The sequence below is a fragment of the Rhinolophus ferrumequinum genome, chromosome 17, assembly GCF_004115265.2.
Source record: "Rhinolophus ferrumequinum isolate MPI-CBG mRhiFer1 chromosome 17, mRhiFer1_v1.p, whole genome shotgun sequence".
NCBI lineage: Eukaryota > Metazoa > Chordata > Mammalia > Chiroptera > Rhinolophidae > Rhinolophus > Rhinolophus ferrumequinum.
In genome coordinates this window covers 31,212,635-31,226,921 of record NC_046300.1, presented here as the reverse complement: position 1 = coordinate 31,226,921, position 14,287 = coordinate 31,212,635, and the positions used below count along the sequence as shown (strand labels likewise).

At 41.6% G+C, this 14,287-nt stretch overlaps 1 protein-coding gene across 3 annotated transcripts in view; it reads right to left on the bottom strand.

Moving 5' to 3' along the window:
- Positions 1 to 1,798: 1,798 nt before the first annotated feature.
- Positions 1,799 to 14,287, bottom strand: part of METTL6 (methyltransferase 6, methylcytidine) — a 16,875-nt gene continuing 4,386 nt past the window's right edge. For 2 of the 3 annotated variants that reach the window (XM_033132140.1, XM_033132141.1), the window contains exons 4-6: positions 12,788 to 12,958; positions 8,131 to 8,272; positions 6,542 to 6,785 (exon numbers count right to left, since the gene is read on the bottom strand). In XM_033132140.1, coding sequence (XP_032988031.1) covers positions 6,604 to 6,785; positions 8,131 to 8,272; positions 12,788 to 12,958 — 495 coding nt within the window. In that variant the 3' untranslated portion in view covers positions 6,542 to 6,603. Of the gene's footprint in view, positions 6,786 to 8,130; positions 8,273 to 12,787; positions 12,959 to 14,287 lie in introns of all 3 variants that reach the window. The other variant, XM_033132139.1, reaches the window with a different exon arrangement.

The window sequence follows — 14,287 nt, the reverse complement described above, 5'->3', positions numbered from 1 at the left end:
CCCTGGCCACCAAGGCTGGACCCTCCCCGGGTCCCTACCAGGGCAGAGCCTACAACCACCTACCACAGCTGCTGCTAATGTCACAAACAGAAAAAAAAGAAGAAAAAAGGGCTTTTCCTTCCTTCTGTCTCCAACCAACCTCATACAAGTGATTTGCACTAACAGAACGTAACCGGCAAGGAACCAGCTGGCAAGGAAGTTTGGGAAATGTAGCTTCCTGGCTGCAGCCCCTGAGATAGAGGAGAATGGAGAAAGGCAGGAATGAGGCTGAGTAGCCGCAGATGATATCTGGGTAGAGCTGCCAGGAGGAAGCTGTGAGGCAAGAACACAGCTCCTGAAAGTCAAGTCTTGGAATTCAAACTCATCTTACCAAGTAACAATCAGCAGCCCTGAGGTATCACAAATACCATCCAGCGTGGCCCTTTTCTCTGGTCTTCCCATAAAAACTACCTAGGTCAGAGGAGAGTCTCCTCCCCTGGCCTCAGGGGGACAGCTAAAAGTTGCTGAGCACACCCTGAGGGAGATCTCTGTGTACTGAAAGTCTTCTGTTAAGGCAGAAACAGTCAGCCTAGAAATCAGAGGTCCCATTCCATTCCCAGGTTAGGAGCTGTACTGGTTAGCTTGGGCTGCCATACTGAAGTGCCACAGACTGGGGAGCTTAAACAACAAACGTTTATTTTCTCACAGTTCTGGAGGCTTGAAGTCCAAGATCAAGGTGCCAGAAGTTTGGTTTCTGAGGCCTCTCTTCCTGGCTTGCAGACAGCCACCTTCTTGCTGTCCTCACATAGCCTTTTCTCTGCAGGAAAATCTCTGGTGTCTCTCTGTGGGGACAGAGCCAGGAGCACAGTTTCCAGGCTCTGGGCCTCACGTGCAGAGGTGCTGGCTCAGGTAGTAAATGGCCATCAACTGTGATTGGATGGCCATCAGCTGTGACTAGTTAGCCATCAGCTGTAACCAGTGACCCATTGACCACTAATATAACTGCTGTGGCTACGCTAGCAGAAAAATGGGGGCTAGCAAGACGATGGTGGCTGGCAAACATGGATTACAGTTAGGATGGCGGGTTGCGGACAGTGTGGATCCAGCCTCCAGTGAGACTATAGTGGTATGACTCCCCTATCTACGGCTCCGTGGGTGTTCCTTTTTGGCCTCACCATGTCCTGCGTTTCTATGTGGGGAGCGGGACCAGAGACCTCGCCTGACTCCCCGCGTGACACTCTCCTCTTCTTATAAGGCACCAGTCCTGTTGGACTAGGGCCCACCTTTATGACCTCGTTTAGGCTTTATTACCTCTTTAAAGGCCTTATCTTCAAATACAGTCACAGTAGGAGTTAGGGCTACAAAGCATGAATTAAAGGAGTGGGGGTGGGGTGGGAGCAGGGGTGGGAGTAGGGCAACACCATTCAGTCACTAAGAGGAGCCAAGTGGACATTTGCAGCTCTGAAAATAAACAGAGCCCCGGCTTTTAAGCCTGGGTCAGGAATGTGCTGAGTCATTCCCCCAGCCCCTTAGTCCCTAATTGTGTGAGCCAATTCCTTAGAATAAATCTTCTCTCTTTCCTCTCTCCATATATATATATTCTGAAGATATTAGCATACTTTTCTTCCTTAATGTAAAAACATATATTCTCATTACAGAAAACATGAAAATTTCAGACAAGTTTAAAGAAGAAAAAGTATCAACTATAATTAAACAACTCAACTATATATTGTAACCATTTTGGATTGGTTCCTTCTTGTGTATTTTAAAAAATATATCATCAACCTATCCTTGTACAATATTTATTATTAAACACAATTGAAACCATTCTTATGTAGAGTTCTATATTCTAGCTTTCTTATATTACATTTTATAATGAGCATTTATTTATATTAACAATTTTCAAAATAATTTCAATGATTGCACCATATTCTAACACATACTATAATTTATATAATCAATCTCCTGTGTTTTAAACATCTGAGCTGTTGCCACCTTTTCATTACTCTAAATAGCACTGTGATGAAATCTTTGTATAAACACCTGATTGTTTCCTTAAATTGGATTCCCAACTATGGGATTACTGGATCAAAGTTTACGTACAGATTTATGGATTTGCTATACGATGCCTACTTGTGTACTGGCCCTATGTTGTCCAATATGGTAGCCACGTAGCCACATGGGACTAATTACATTTAAATTTAAATGTAATTTTAAAATCAGTTCCTGTGTTGCATGGCCACCAGCCTTAGTCCACAACAGCCACACGGGGCTGGTGGTTACCATACTGGACAACACAGACAGAGAACATATTCATCATTTCAGAAAGTTCTAGAGGACAGTGCTATTTTAGAGAAACCATACTTTTGTACCTCCATAATCAGTCTTGCTACTACTCCTTTATCAGCATTGAATAGTATTTTTTAAGCCTTATACATTTGATAGGCAACAAAGGTAGTCTCAATTTAACTCATAGTTATTTCTACGTATAGTTAACCATTTTGCCCATTTTTTAGCAGTTGTATTTCCTCTGGGAATTGTCTCATTTTGCTAGTCTTGGTATTTTTCTTACTGATCTAGACATGCTTGGTAAGATACTCCAGAGGAGCTATGCGTTATGTTCTCATCTCCACGGCCATGCCCCAGACCAGAGCACATGACACCTCTGCTGGAAAAATGTGCAAATATCCTTCCAAATGACAGTGACAGTTGCCACACTCAGGTTTTCCATAGCCTTTCTTCCTCTTTTTCTTTCCTTTAGTGTTCTGTGTGTTTGTGTTTAGTTTCCCGGCTATTTTACTATGGCTTAGTGAAGATACGACTGGGGCTGTCTCTCTGCCTCCCGGTATGCGTCCCCAGCGTCGTCCTTCCCCAGCCGTCGGTACTCCTGCCAGAAGGACCCCACAGTGCCCTCTGCCTAGCACCTGTTGAACACTACTTGATAAAATCCTCCACATTTGAAAAGGGCAGAAAGGAAAGTTAAAAAAAAAAAAGCTAATTTTATTTTTAATGGAAATTTGGTTTCAGTAGCAGAGCCTATTTAAGTTTGTATTAAATATTTGCTCCCCAACAGCAAAACACTCTCTTGGTATACATGGTTTATTTCACAATTTTCCCTTCCTTTGTTGACAACTGTGAAATAGGGAACCAAATGCTATCAGTGATAACGATGAATAATGTATGAGGCAAACAAGCATCCACGCTGCAGTCCCTTTTCATGTTTTGCCTTAATCCTGAGCAACAGGAAAAATGAATCCCCAACCATTTAGCGATGAGGGACGTGCAAAGGGATATTTGATTTACCCACAATAAAAAAATTTAGGATCCTCGATTGGTGTCCAGCATATACAATACTTATGTTCCCCAATGTGCCTGGCATGAGGACTTTGCAGACTCTTTCAGAGCCCATTGCCTAAAACGGCTGCCTAACTTTACTTGAGAGCAACCTGCCTTCAGTAAACAAAGTAGATTGAAGGCTGGATGCAATCTCCCTGGCTTTCTTATTCCCACAGTGAGGCCAACATTGATCTTATGAGCTAAAGTTGACCTAGGAAACACATTTGTGAGTATTTTCCTTCCTCTTCAATGACGGCAAAAACGGAACAGGTTAGAATTGAAATAAAGATGGGGGTTGAAGACAATTGGCATATTTGGCATCTAGCGCCACCTGGTGGCGACACATCCAAGTCCTGGGCCCTTTCAAGGATACCAAGATTTAAAAACGACAGCCCTTTTGAAGGAGTTTGGATTTAACGATAACCATGGGAGTGATCATTTTCTTGGAGAATATAAACTAGAAATAACTAGCACTTGACTGACACTTTGTAGTAAACAAAGCATTCTCACATTATCTCTTTTAATCCTGGCCGCAGCCCTGTGCTGCAGGTAGTAGGATCTCAACTTTAGAGATGTGAAGACTGAGGCTCAGAGAAGCTGGAGATTTGAATTTGGCAAGTCCTGGACTTGAACTTAGATGTTCATATTCCAAATCCTGTAATATATTAATATCATTGTATCTAGTATGTATGTAGTACTATATTGTGCAGTATATATTAAAAATTCAAAAGAAATACATAGCATAGGGTATATGGCATTGGGTATACTATCTACCCAATACCATACATGATATACACTATATAGATACCACGCTATAGTACTACAGTACTTACGCTATTTTCCATAGTACTGCTAACCAGTACTCACTACCTTTCTAAGGTTGTTGTCTGTCTGACGGGCAATATTAGTTGACTCTCTCTTGTCTACAATTCAACAAATGCTGTTGTTGAGTTTTGCTACTAAACCGTGCCCTTGCTTTCCTGGGTCCCTGGACACCCAAATTGTGAGAGACTCTGCTCCTCTGCTGTCTTAATCTGGGGGTGCAATAATGGAGGTATGCTCAGGGACAATGAACTCACGGAAACTGAGACAGTGGGACCACAGCCATGTATTTATAATGCACGGCTTTTTTGTTTGTTTCTTCACTGGCTCATAGCTAAAACCGTGAGGGACTGTGTCACCTCATTCATTTAACTAGAAGTATATTTTACAACCAGTATATTTTAAAGTGGGGTCACTGAGAGGTTACCTTGCTCAGTGTCAGAGGTGGGCATATCGTTAGGCCAGCTTTAAATATTCCAAATGAAAACTTCTGCAGGCGTTCCTTTATGGGGTAGGAATTTGGGGCCATAACTGCTCCTGTGGCTGAAGACAAGTTCAAGTCGTGTTTGGAGGAAACCATTAGCCTCTTTCACAGACGTTCCCCCAGCCAACCGGCAAAGGGAGAGAGACCTTTTCTTTCTGACAAGGCCGGCCGGGGTCCTTGTCAGCCTGCTCAGCTTTCTTTAGAGTGTCACTCCCATCGGTCAGGCATATGATCTACCCTGGATCAACGACCTTCAGTAGATACATTTCTCAGTACACCTGTCCCCATTCCACAAATGAGGAATCTGAAGTTCAAACAGGTAAGTGATGAGGTCACAATTCCAAATGACTTCTGATAAAAAAAGCCCACGCTTATCCTTCTACATCATACTACATCATACTGCTCCCCATTTTCTACTTCAAATATCCTGTTTGTATCCCACTCAGCCACTAAAATCCAAGTCACATTGGTCAGACCTAATCAAGAGGTGAAAGGACTTCTGTGGAGGGGCATTAGGCAGTTTGGGGGCTAAAGCCGGTTGTGGGATTCATTAGGTGAGGGGGCTTAGAGGAAAGAGCCCGGCCTGGAAGTGGGGCGCTCTCCCTTCACAGACTGCTCTGGGGCAGGGTAAGGCCCGTGAGCATCTATCCTGTAGGCCCATCTTCCGTACAAGTTGAGTTTAAAGAAAAATAAAAACACTGCAAAGGACAAAATAGGTACTATTATCAGTTTTGCTTTCACCTAGTATAGCCATCTTCTGGCCTTCAAAAGAAGGGGAGAGAATGTACAATGCAACAGACCAGCAAGAAATAAGGGTTCCTCTTGTTTCCCCCGCTCCACGGGCCCCTCCTAAGAAGTCAAGGAGAGATGGCAGGACACCCAGCAAGCACGCTGAGACCCACTGCCTGTCCCTCTTCTCAGCAGGAGCCAGGATTTACTCCAGTTGCATAAAATGGCTATGACTATTACCCAGCCACCAACCCACTGGGAAGCCTCCTCTTCAGATGTGGTTGGGCTTGAAGCTACCTTGCTGCACGTGCAGGCCACAAAACGCTCAAGACAAAGGCTCTCATAAACAGCCTTCTGCAAAAAAGGAAACACCAAGGCTTAGAGGATCACGTTTTGTTAGCAGGCCAAAAGAACTTGGATTTTTTTCATGAAGTCAGTCATTCTATGGGAATGCTTGGGAAACAGGACAGCAGACCAATTTAAGGATTTTCCCATATTCCATCAAACACCAGCTACGTAATTTTGGCCACGTCAGTCATTTACCTCCGAACCACTACCTCCTGTTTCCCAACATGGAGCTGGGACAGTCCATCCGCTATGTTCCTGAAGAAACTGCACTGGGCAGATGGGGGATGTGGTGGCCTTCCCCGCTCTCCCTCGGGGCGGCGTGGCCAGGGACTGGACCAGCTAGAGACAGTCTCAAGAATTAGGCAGGGAGCCACAGTGGGTTCCTGAGATAGAGCAAAAGTGGTATTGGCGGAACACTGGTCTTGAAGAGGCAAATACATGAACTGAAGCAGAGAAACATGGACAAATATGAGACACTGGGAAGAGAGAATAATCTTTCAGGCTAAAAATAGATATGGATGTGTTATTTTAGTCTATCTGGCCTCATTTTTCTACAGGGCTGTCTGACACGCTGCCTAGAGACACACTTACAGACTCTCAGAAGTAATGACAAAGATCTCTTTAAGTGCTACAAGGTCCTTAATGCTTTCCTTCGGGGACTTTTCAGTCAGACAGCATGGCTGTATTATGTTATACCATAAAACTTTCTTTACTTTCCAGGCCTTGCAGTTTTATTTGCTTTTGCATGTCCATAACACACACACACTTCACACACTGGCTACTTTTGAATACAAAGATTATACATAATTTTTAAAAAGTTAAATATAAAAATATACAAAATAAAAAGAGTGATTTTGAAACTTTCCGCTTCAAGGGGCGGTACAGACTATTCATCTCATGAAAGGTCAGGACTTGTGACCCAGGCTCCTTGTCACATGAGTTGGGTTCTTTGGAGACTTTTGGAATTTGCTCTGAAGGAAAACTCTCGGCACACATAGGCCTTCTTTTTTATTCACCGTCTCACGAAATACATACTCGTTCACCACTTCTTCATAACCTGTGTCTATAAAGAGCTGGGCCAGGAATTCTGTAAGACAAGCAGATCAACAGCGCTCAGCATGGGTATCACTCATTACACTGTCTCTGCAGTGGGGTAAGGAGGAAGTCGGGTCTGGAGGACTGGGGCAGATTCTTTTTTTTTTTTTAATGTAATGAAAACTTCAATGCTAAAATTTAAAGATTTTGTTTTGGAAAGGAACACACTCCTACTTCTCATCATCTTAACAAACAAATAGAGACCCCAACGAAAAATGTAATCAGAAATGTTTAAGGACAACCTGGAAAATGCCCACTGTGCCCTATTATAAAGTCCCCCAAACACAAACACCTGAGTAAAAAGAAACAAAATTCCAAACTGGCTATGTTCATACAAAGTCTGTGTGCTCAATTTGTTTACATCAAGCAAATTATCTATCCGAACATGAAGGAGGAAAATCTGTGACTAGAGTGGGGGAAGAAAAAAACTCCAAATGGTGATATACCCTCAGGAAAAGTTAACCAAATAATACATCACTCACTACACATTAAGTGAATCGAATGGAACAAATGGCTATGTAGCAAAAATACTCTCATTAAGAGCATTATTCTAAAGACTGTGCCTGAAGCACTTTGCAGATATCATTGCATCGTCTCAATTATTTATAATTGGTTTAATCAAATTTCATGAATCAGAAACATTAAAACAAATTTTAAATTTTCACCTGACATTTTTATTTTACAGTTGTAACAGTAATCAATCATTTTTAGTTTCATTTTAGAATCCAAAACAATATTTCATTTCAAGAAATACCAATGTTTGCAAAACAGAGCTTAAGACGGTAATTGTCTTCAGGCCCAGGTTATTAAGTAGGCTTAAAACTCATGTTCAAAATACCTAAAAGACTGAAATATCTGGTGTTTGAATGTTTTTATCAGAAATGACTTTTTAAGGAAACCCACCCCTGTACAGTAAATCTGTGCACTTTTAAACAAATTGAATCCCTTTAATAGAAAAATGTTTCTTGCCTTTGTGACCTGGGGAAGTAATCTCAAGACATCATACTGTCCTATTTGCTTTATTTTTGACTGAACAAAGTGAAGATTCTAAGTTGCCCTCCCCCGTTCCAGCACAGTTCCTGGTACGGCATTCACGTGGCATGTCAGAGCCTGTCCATTAAACCAGGCTAACTAGACACTGCCACCAAACGAGGCTTGTGAGCACACCACGGCCAGGGGCTGCATGTCTGTTGTTCCAGGTGCTAGGTAAGCGGCATGTGCTCCAGGGTCTTAGGCATGTGTGCTGAGTATAGCCATCCCCAGCCCCAACCAGTATTACAGCGAGAAAGCAATCAAGTAAACAAAATAAAGACAGATGCCATTAATGTTTTACTTACCATCAGTGAAAAAATATGATCTGGTTCCATCTTGTCTAACATAAAAGTTCTCTCCAAGTTTGCTGCCAGCTTTAAACCTAAGCATGGCGTGATCATATAGGCCATAGTCGCGAAACAAGACACTTTTGCCTGGCTTTAATACCTACAAGGCAAAAGCAGGCTGCATGTAACTCTGGGGAACCCAGCCAAAGAAAGCTTACTATAAAATAAAATCTGATTTAGGGCTTAAATTAACTTACACTTATGATAATTACGAAAGGGGGCCAGACTGAAACACCCCTAATATGAAGGAAAAAGGGCCTGTTAAAGGTATAGTCAGACGATGGAGGGAAACTTCTTTGAGCACTTACAAGAGCATGCTGGAAGGTCCAGTGTCATACCATTCAAATGTTCAAGACATTAAATGATACACTCTTATGCTCATTCAAGCATGTTCGCCCAGCATTTTATTAGCCATCTCCTAGTACATGACCCTGCAGTCAAACGTCGTTTTGGCTTTTTACTCATTCCGGCTAGCTTTCCTCATTCTGAGTCTCTGCTCTGGTTTCACTGTGCTACAATTACTCGTACGTATGCATATAGCTGGCCCACCATGCTAACTGAGTACAGCTTACCAGGCCTTATCTCATTGGGTCTTCATCCAATTCTGGGAGGAAGGAGTACTTATTATCTCCGTGTGAAATGAGGAAATTGGCAACAGAAGAGGTACATGATTCACCTACGATCACACATCAGCTACGTGGGGGAGTCAGGACTCATACTTGGGTCAAAAGGCATCATACTGTAGAATGAGAAACATTTGTTTGCCCTGGGAGGTGGTTGTGGGGAGTGTCATTCCAATTCCATCCACACTACTGACAAGAAAAGAGGCTCTGAGGGGAGGAGTAACTTCGAGTCTTCGTCCCACACTGTGCACTGCTTGGGGTGAGGAGGAGGAGACCCTCAGGCCAGGGCAGCTGTGTAGGAACGGGATCAGTGTCAGGCCAGGGTGGGAGGCCCCCACGAAAGCCTTTCGGAGAGTTGTGTCACAGAGGAGATGTCTCAAAAATTGGACGGTAAGATCAGTAGGGTGTGGGGATAATTGCCCCTATTTTACAAAGCATACAGGCGTATACTTTCCAGAATGAAAAGTAAGTGGTATGCATTGTGACACTTGCTTTCTATGTGAAAATTCTTTCAAACTGTGTTAACACTACTAAGTAAGAGTAGACTTTAAAGGGGGCACTAATTTTATTAAATCTTATTCTGACCCACCACATCAATAAGATGATTTCTAAGACATGTGGCAGATACTATCTATTATAATAGATTTTTAATGTAGTTTGGTGTATTTTCTCTTTCTCAATAGATTATGAAAGATTGTCCATAATACTTCCAAGTGTGCTAGCAGGTTTTCTCATTTACTAAATTCTTATCAATACTAGCATAAATTTTAAATGTTGTCAGGAAAGAGCTACTTGGATAAAAATATTCTTACCTTGGTCAGAAATGCTAAGTTTTAAAATCTGAATAATTGAGAAGGAAAAATTCTGAAAAAAAATTAACTCATGTGAGAAAGACTTACTCTTCATTTCAGAAGGAAGAAAATGCTACATGGGACAGTGGAGAGAACACTCACTCAGGAATTTGGAAATCTTGATTCATATCCCAGTTCTTCCTTTAACTAGTTGAATGACCTTGAGCAAGTAATTTCATCCCTCTGTATATGTTTTCTTGTCTGTAAAATAATAATTACGATACTAATGCCTCCTTTGATCATGGCACTGTATAACCAGGCATTTCTCAATGTTAGGTTCTTTTATTCTCCCCACAACTCCAAGAATTGGGTAGGTTAGGACTATTCTATCTACTTCACAGTAAGTAGGGCTCAGAATAAAAGTGATTTGCCTAAGGTTTCAAGGCAAATCGGTGGCACAGCGTAGACCAAAATCGAGGTCTTTCAATGACAACATCTAATTTTACTTCACCATTCTATTCCAAAAACACACTTTTGAGGTTGTCTTTCGGCTTAAAATGATGTGGTTTTAAAATTTCTCTGGTGTTAACATCCTAGAGTAATTAGATCTATGTTACAACAGGTTTTGTAATTCTTTTAATATGCTCTAATTAGACAATTATATTATCTGCAAATAGTGAGTTCTGTTTGTCATCCTTAAATCTTGTCTTCTCATTTTGAGCTGGCTGGGACCGGCAGTATAATGCTGAACAGAAGTATTGGTAGTGGACCCCCTCATCCCCATAAAGTTCCTGATATTCCTTATTCTGTCCTAACTCCTACTCCTCCCAATACCTGAAATCCTTCATCAATGAAATCACTGGTATCCACACCCTTCTGAATGTTCCCTTCATTCCTGTGCTCACAGAAACCTGACTGTCCCCTGATGGCACTGCTTTCCCTGCAACCTCTCAAGTCAGGCTGTGTTTTCTCCCCTCGCCCTCGGACCACCAGGCTTGAAAACGGGCTGGAGTCCTTGCTCCTCACTGCTATTTTCTGTGCATCGTCTTTTCTCCTCCCTAAATCCCCCAGTTCTGAATTTCATGTGAAAAGACGTTATCACCCACTATCACTATTGTCATCTATTAGTTCCTAAGCCATTACCCTTCATTTCATGATAAACGTATCTTCTGGTTTACTCTCTTATTCTCACTACTACTCCATTCTTAATTCTGCTCAATTTCAATATTCGTGTGGCTTATCCATCCAGATATGTTGGCTTCTTCATGATTTGAGCTGCTCTTCCAAAGATCCTGTCCTCCACCCTAAACCACTCACTCCCATGTAATGCCCTGAAGTCTTATTAACACTAAAAAGCATAACCTCTCCATACTCTCTATTGTGGTCACTCTGACCACTCACACCATCTTTTCAGCTCTTTCTCTTTAGTTCCCCATCTGTAATAATCCTTCACCCTCACCTGGACCTTCAAATCAGGTGATCCTACCATCTCTTCCCTGCTGTCCTCTCTTCCCTCTTTACTCAACTTAAGTTCCATGCCCATTTATTGGTATATGCTGGGTTCTCATCTGCTCAGATACCAGAGGCCGGGAAAGTGGAGGTTAAGGAAAAAAAACTCACAAAATCTCACAAGCACAGGGCTAAAACCAATGTGGCAACATCTGAATTTTTTTAAAAAATATTGTTTTAAGTGAGAGTAATTGTTCTCTAACAGGTTTCCAATGTCTTGAAATTTCTACCTCACTACTCTTTTATTAAATGTTCATGTATAGCTCTAAATACACAGAAGCTCTCTTAAACAGTATCTACTTTTTCAACTTGCTGAATGATCTCGTCTCCCTCTGTAGCACAGACTGACTGAAGCCCGTGACTCACTGACCCTGTGAGGCTGACAGGCTTTCTCGATCGTGCACACCTGGACTTCAGTGCCCCCCAGGTGAACTCGCATGTTTACCATTGGTCACTTGTATTTGCTCCCAAACTTGCTATGTCAGTTGTAGATTTACAATTATATACGAGTATATAAACAAGGCAATATGAATATGAATAGAAAGCATTTTTATTTCCTAAGAAAAGTACACTGAATACTTTGGAAAGATTTGATAAGATTTGAACAAGCTGCTATTTAGTTAGGTGTAGGAGAATCAATTGTGAAAGTCTTGGTAAAAATATAAAAGAATCTTCCCTCATATTACTTTCCAACTACTTTTAAATGTTTGCTTTACTTTTAAAGAAACCAAACCACCATTGTATGTATGGTTCATGTAAGAAAGATGATAAATGGCTCCAAACTCAAAGAAAAGACCTTGACTCTACTTCAAAAGAGTGATAAATGAATATTAATATGTCTTAAGTTATAATAAAATGTTTCAGGTAAGCATTTACCATTTCTTATGATTTCTTGATTTAGCTGATTTTTAAATTAATCAACATCATTACCAACTGTTTGTATAGATAAGAGAGCATCTACTGTAGTTTACAAAGCACCCTCATACATAATCTTACTTACACACCTCACAATAACTCTCTGACACCCCCATTTTACAGACAAGGAAACTGAGGCCCACGGAAGGGTTATTGGCTTGAGTCACATGATTTACAAGTGAAGTTTTACTTTTGGAGTGATACAGCAACCTCCTGGAGGCCACCGCAGTTTGGGTTCTCCCTATTCTAATAGCAATGATGGCAGTAACGACAACAACGGCTGACTTTTAAAGCACTTACCATGTTCCAGGCATTGTGCTAAGCACTTTATACATAGCTCACATAATCTCCCTGAAATCCTAAGATAGAGAAGCTATTAGCTCAACAGTAAGGTAATGAAACTGAGGCTCAGAGAGGTCAAGGAGCTTGCCTAAATAGGGAAGACAGATTTTGATTCTGGGCACTCTGACTCCTTGCTGTGTGCTCTTTACCACTGAACCAAACTTCCTCTCACTTTATAGCAGCACTCCACAGATCCCAGGTAACTGTAAAACCATCCTTGCTCCAAGGCTGGCCAAGTGCTGAAGAACAGCGACGGCTACCAAACAAATCAAAGTTCAGGGCGGATGTGCTATGATGGAGAATCCCTTTCCACACATTGACTACACAGCCTACCTAGTGAGAACGGGGACTCTGTGAATCTAGACACACATGGGCCTCAGAGAAAAGGTAAACAAGAGGATGTCCAACCCTCAAGTGCAGGCTCCAAATACTTACCTTGTAAATGTTTTGTAAGACAAGGTGCATCTTCTCAGGGTGAACAGCAGAGAGCACAAATATCAACATGACAACATCCACAGACTCTGGGGGCACATGTTCCAGAAGGTCATCTTTAGTTAGATCACACTGGAATACCTTGCATCTTTCTGTGTCATATAAAGGATTTTGCTAGAGAGGGAAAAACACAAAAGAATTTTAATGCAACATCCATGTTGATACATTTAGAAAAATACAGCCTCAAAAGAAGATTCTGTTTTCACTTGTGTCCTTTGCACAGAAATTAATGATTAGTTTGTTACTGAGTAAAAGTGAGAAATAAGCCATTTGCACATTAAAGCATGTAATATTCAATATTGCTATGAGGGGCACGATTTCATTTTAACAAATCATTTTTAACTGAGGAAAGAACACAGTCTACCACATATTCAAAACCGAGCATTTTAGAAGCATGTATTTCCATGCTTCTAAAGGGATGAAAATCTAAAACTGGTGTCTGCTTCCTTAACCCTCCTTTGAATTATACACTACAAAACTAAATCCTATGAAAAGTCCTTCCAGCTCCCCTTATTGAAATGCTCCCACAGTTCTGGGTATATTTTTCTACGATGCAGCAAGACAAATAAAATAAGCCTCACTTTTTTTTACTACAAGTGTATTCCTGGTACATTTTGGTTACTGGGTTTCAACACATGTACAAGAGCATTATGAAGCAAAATATTAAACTTTAATTGGATGGGAAGAATCAATATTGATAAGATGTCAATTCTACCTATCATTGCACTTATAAATTCAGTGCAACCTCACACAACTAGCTTTCCATTTGTATTAAAGGACAACTGGCTGCCCAACTGAATTAATGAATTCATTAATGAATTCTAGTTTCTGCTCAGAGATGTACACAGGTGAAGAGATGTAGCTCCCATCCTCAAAACAAGAAAAAGCTGGACAGACAGCAAAGTAATGTCTTTTTTGTAAACCCATCAAAGAACAGAGGGCAAAGAACAACCATCCATTCCAATATCTGGAGACAGGTGCCTTCACGGAAAGAGAGGACCCAAGCATTTGCTTACCTGAGGCAGAAACCTCAGGAAAGGATAGAACAAACAATTTGACAAATTGGTGGAGACTGAGTATGTATGTTACACTGTAAAGCTCCTGGGGGCTGAAGTCACAGGGATGCTCCCAACCTTTTGCAGGGGTTTCCACCAGAAATATCACCAGGCTGTCACAGAAAGGATGGTGTTCTTTCTGGTGCTGGACTTTGTCTTCTACTTCAAGGGAAAAAAGGTTTAACGTGCAGGGGAAAGGTCATTTGAGGCCTGTAGCCTTAGGGTACTGGTGGAATACCACTGCCACAAGCGAAGGGAACTACTCTGCCCCGACCTAGTCTTAACCTATCTGCAGGAAGAATGGCCTCAAGACCACAGAGGAGGACACTGGTGGATATCTCCCTAAAGCCGGGGGAGGGATGGGACAGAAAAGCACTATTCCTGGAGA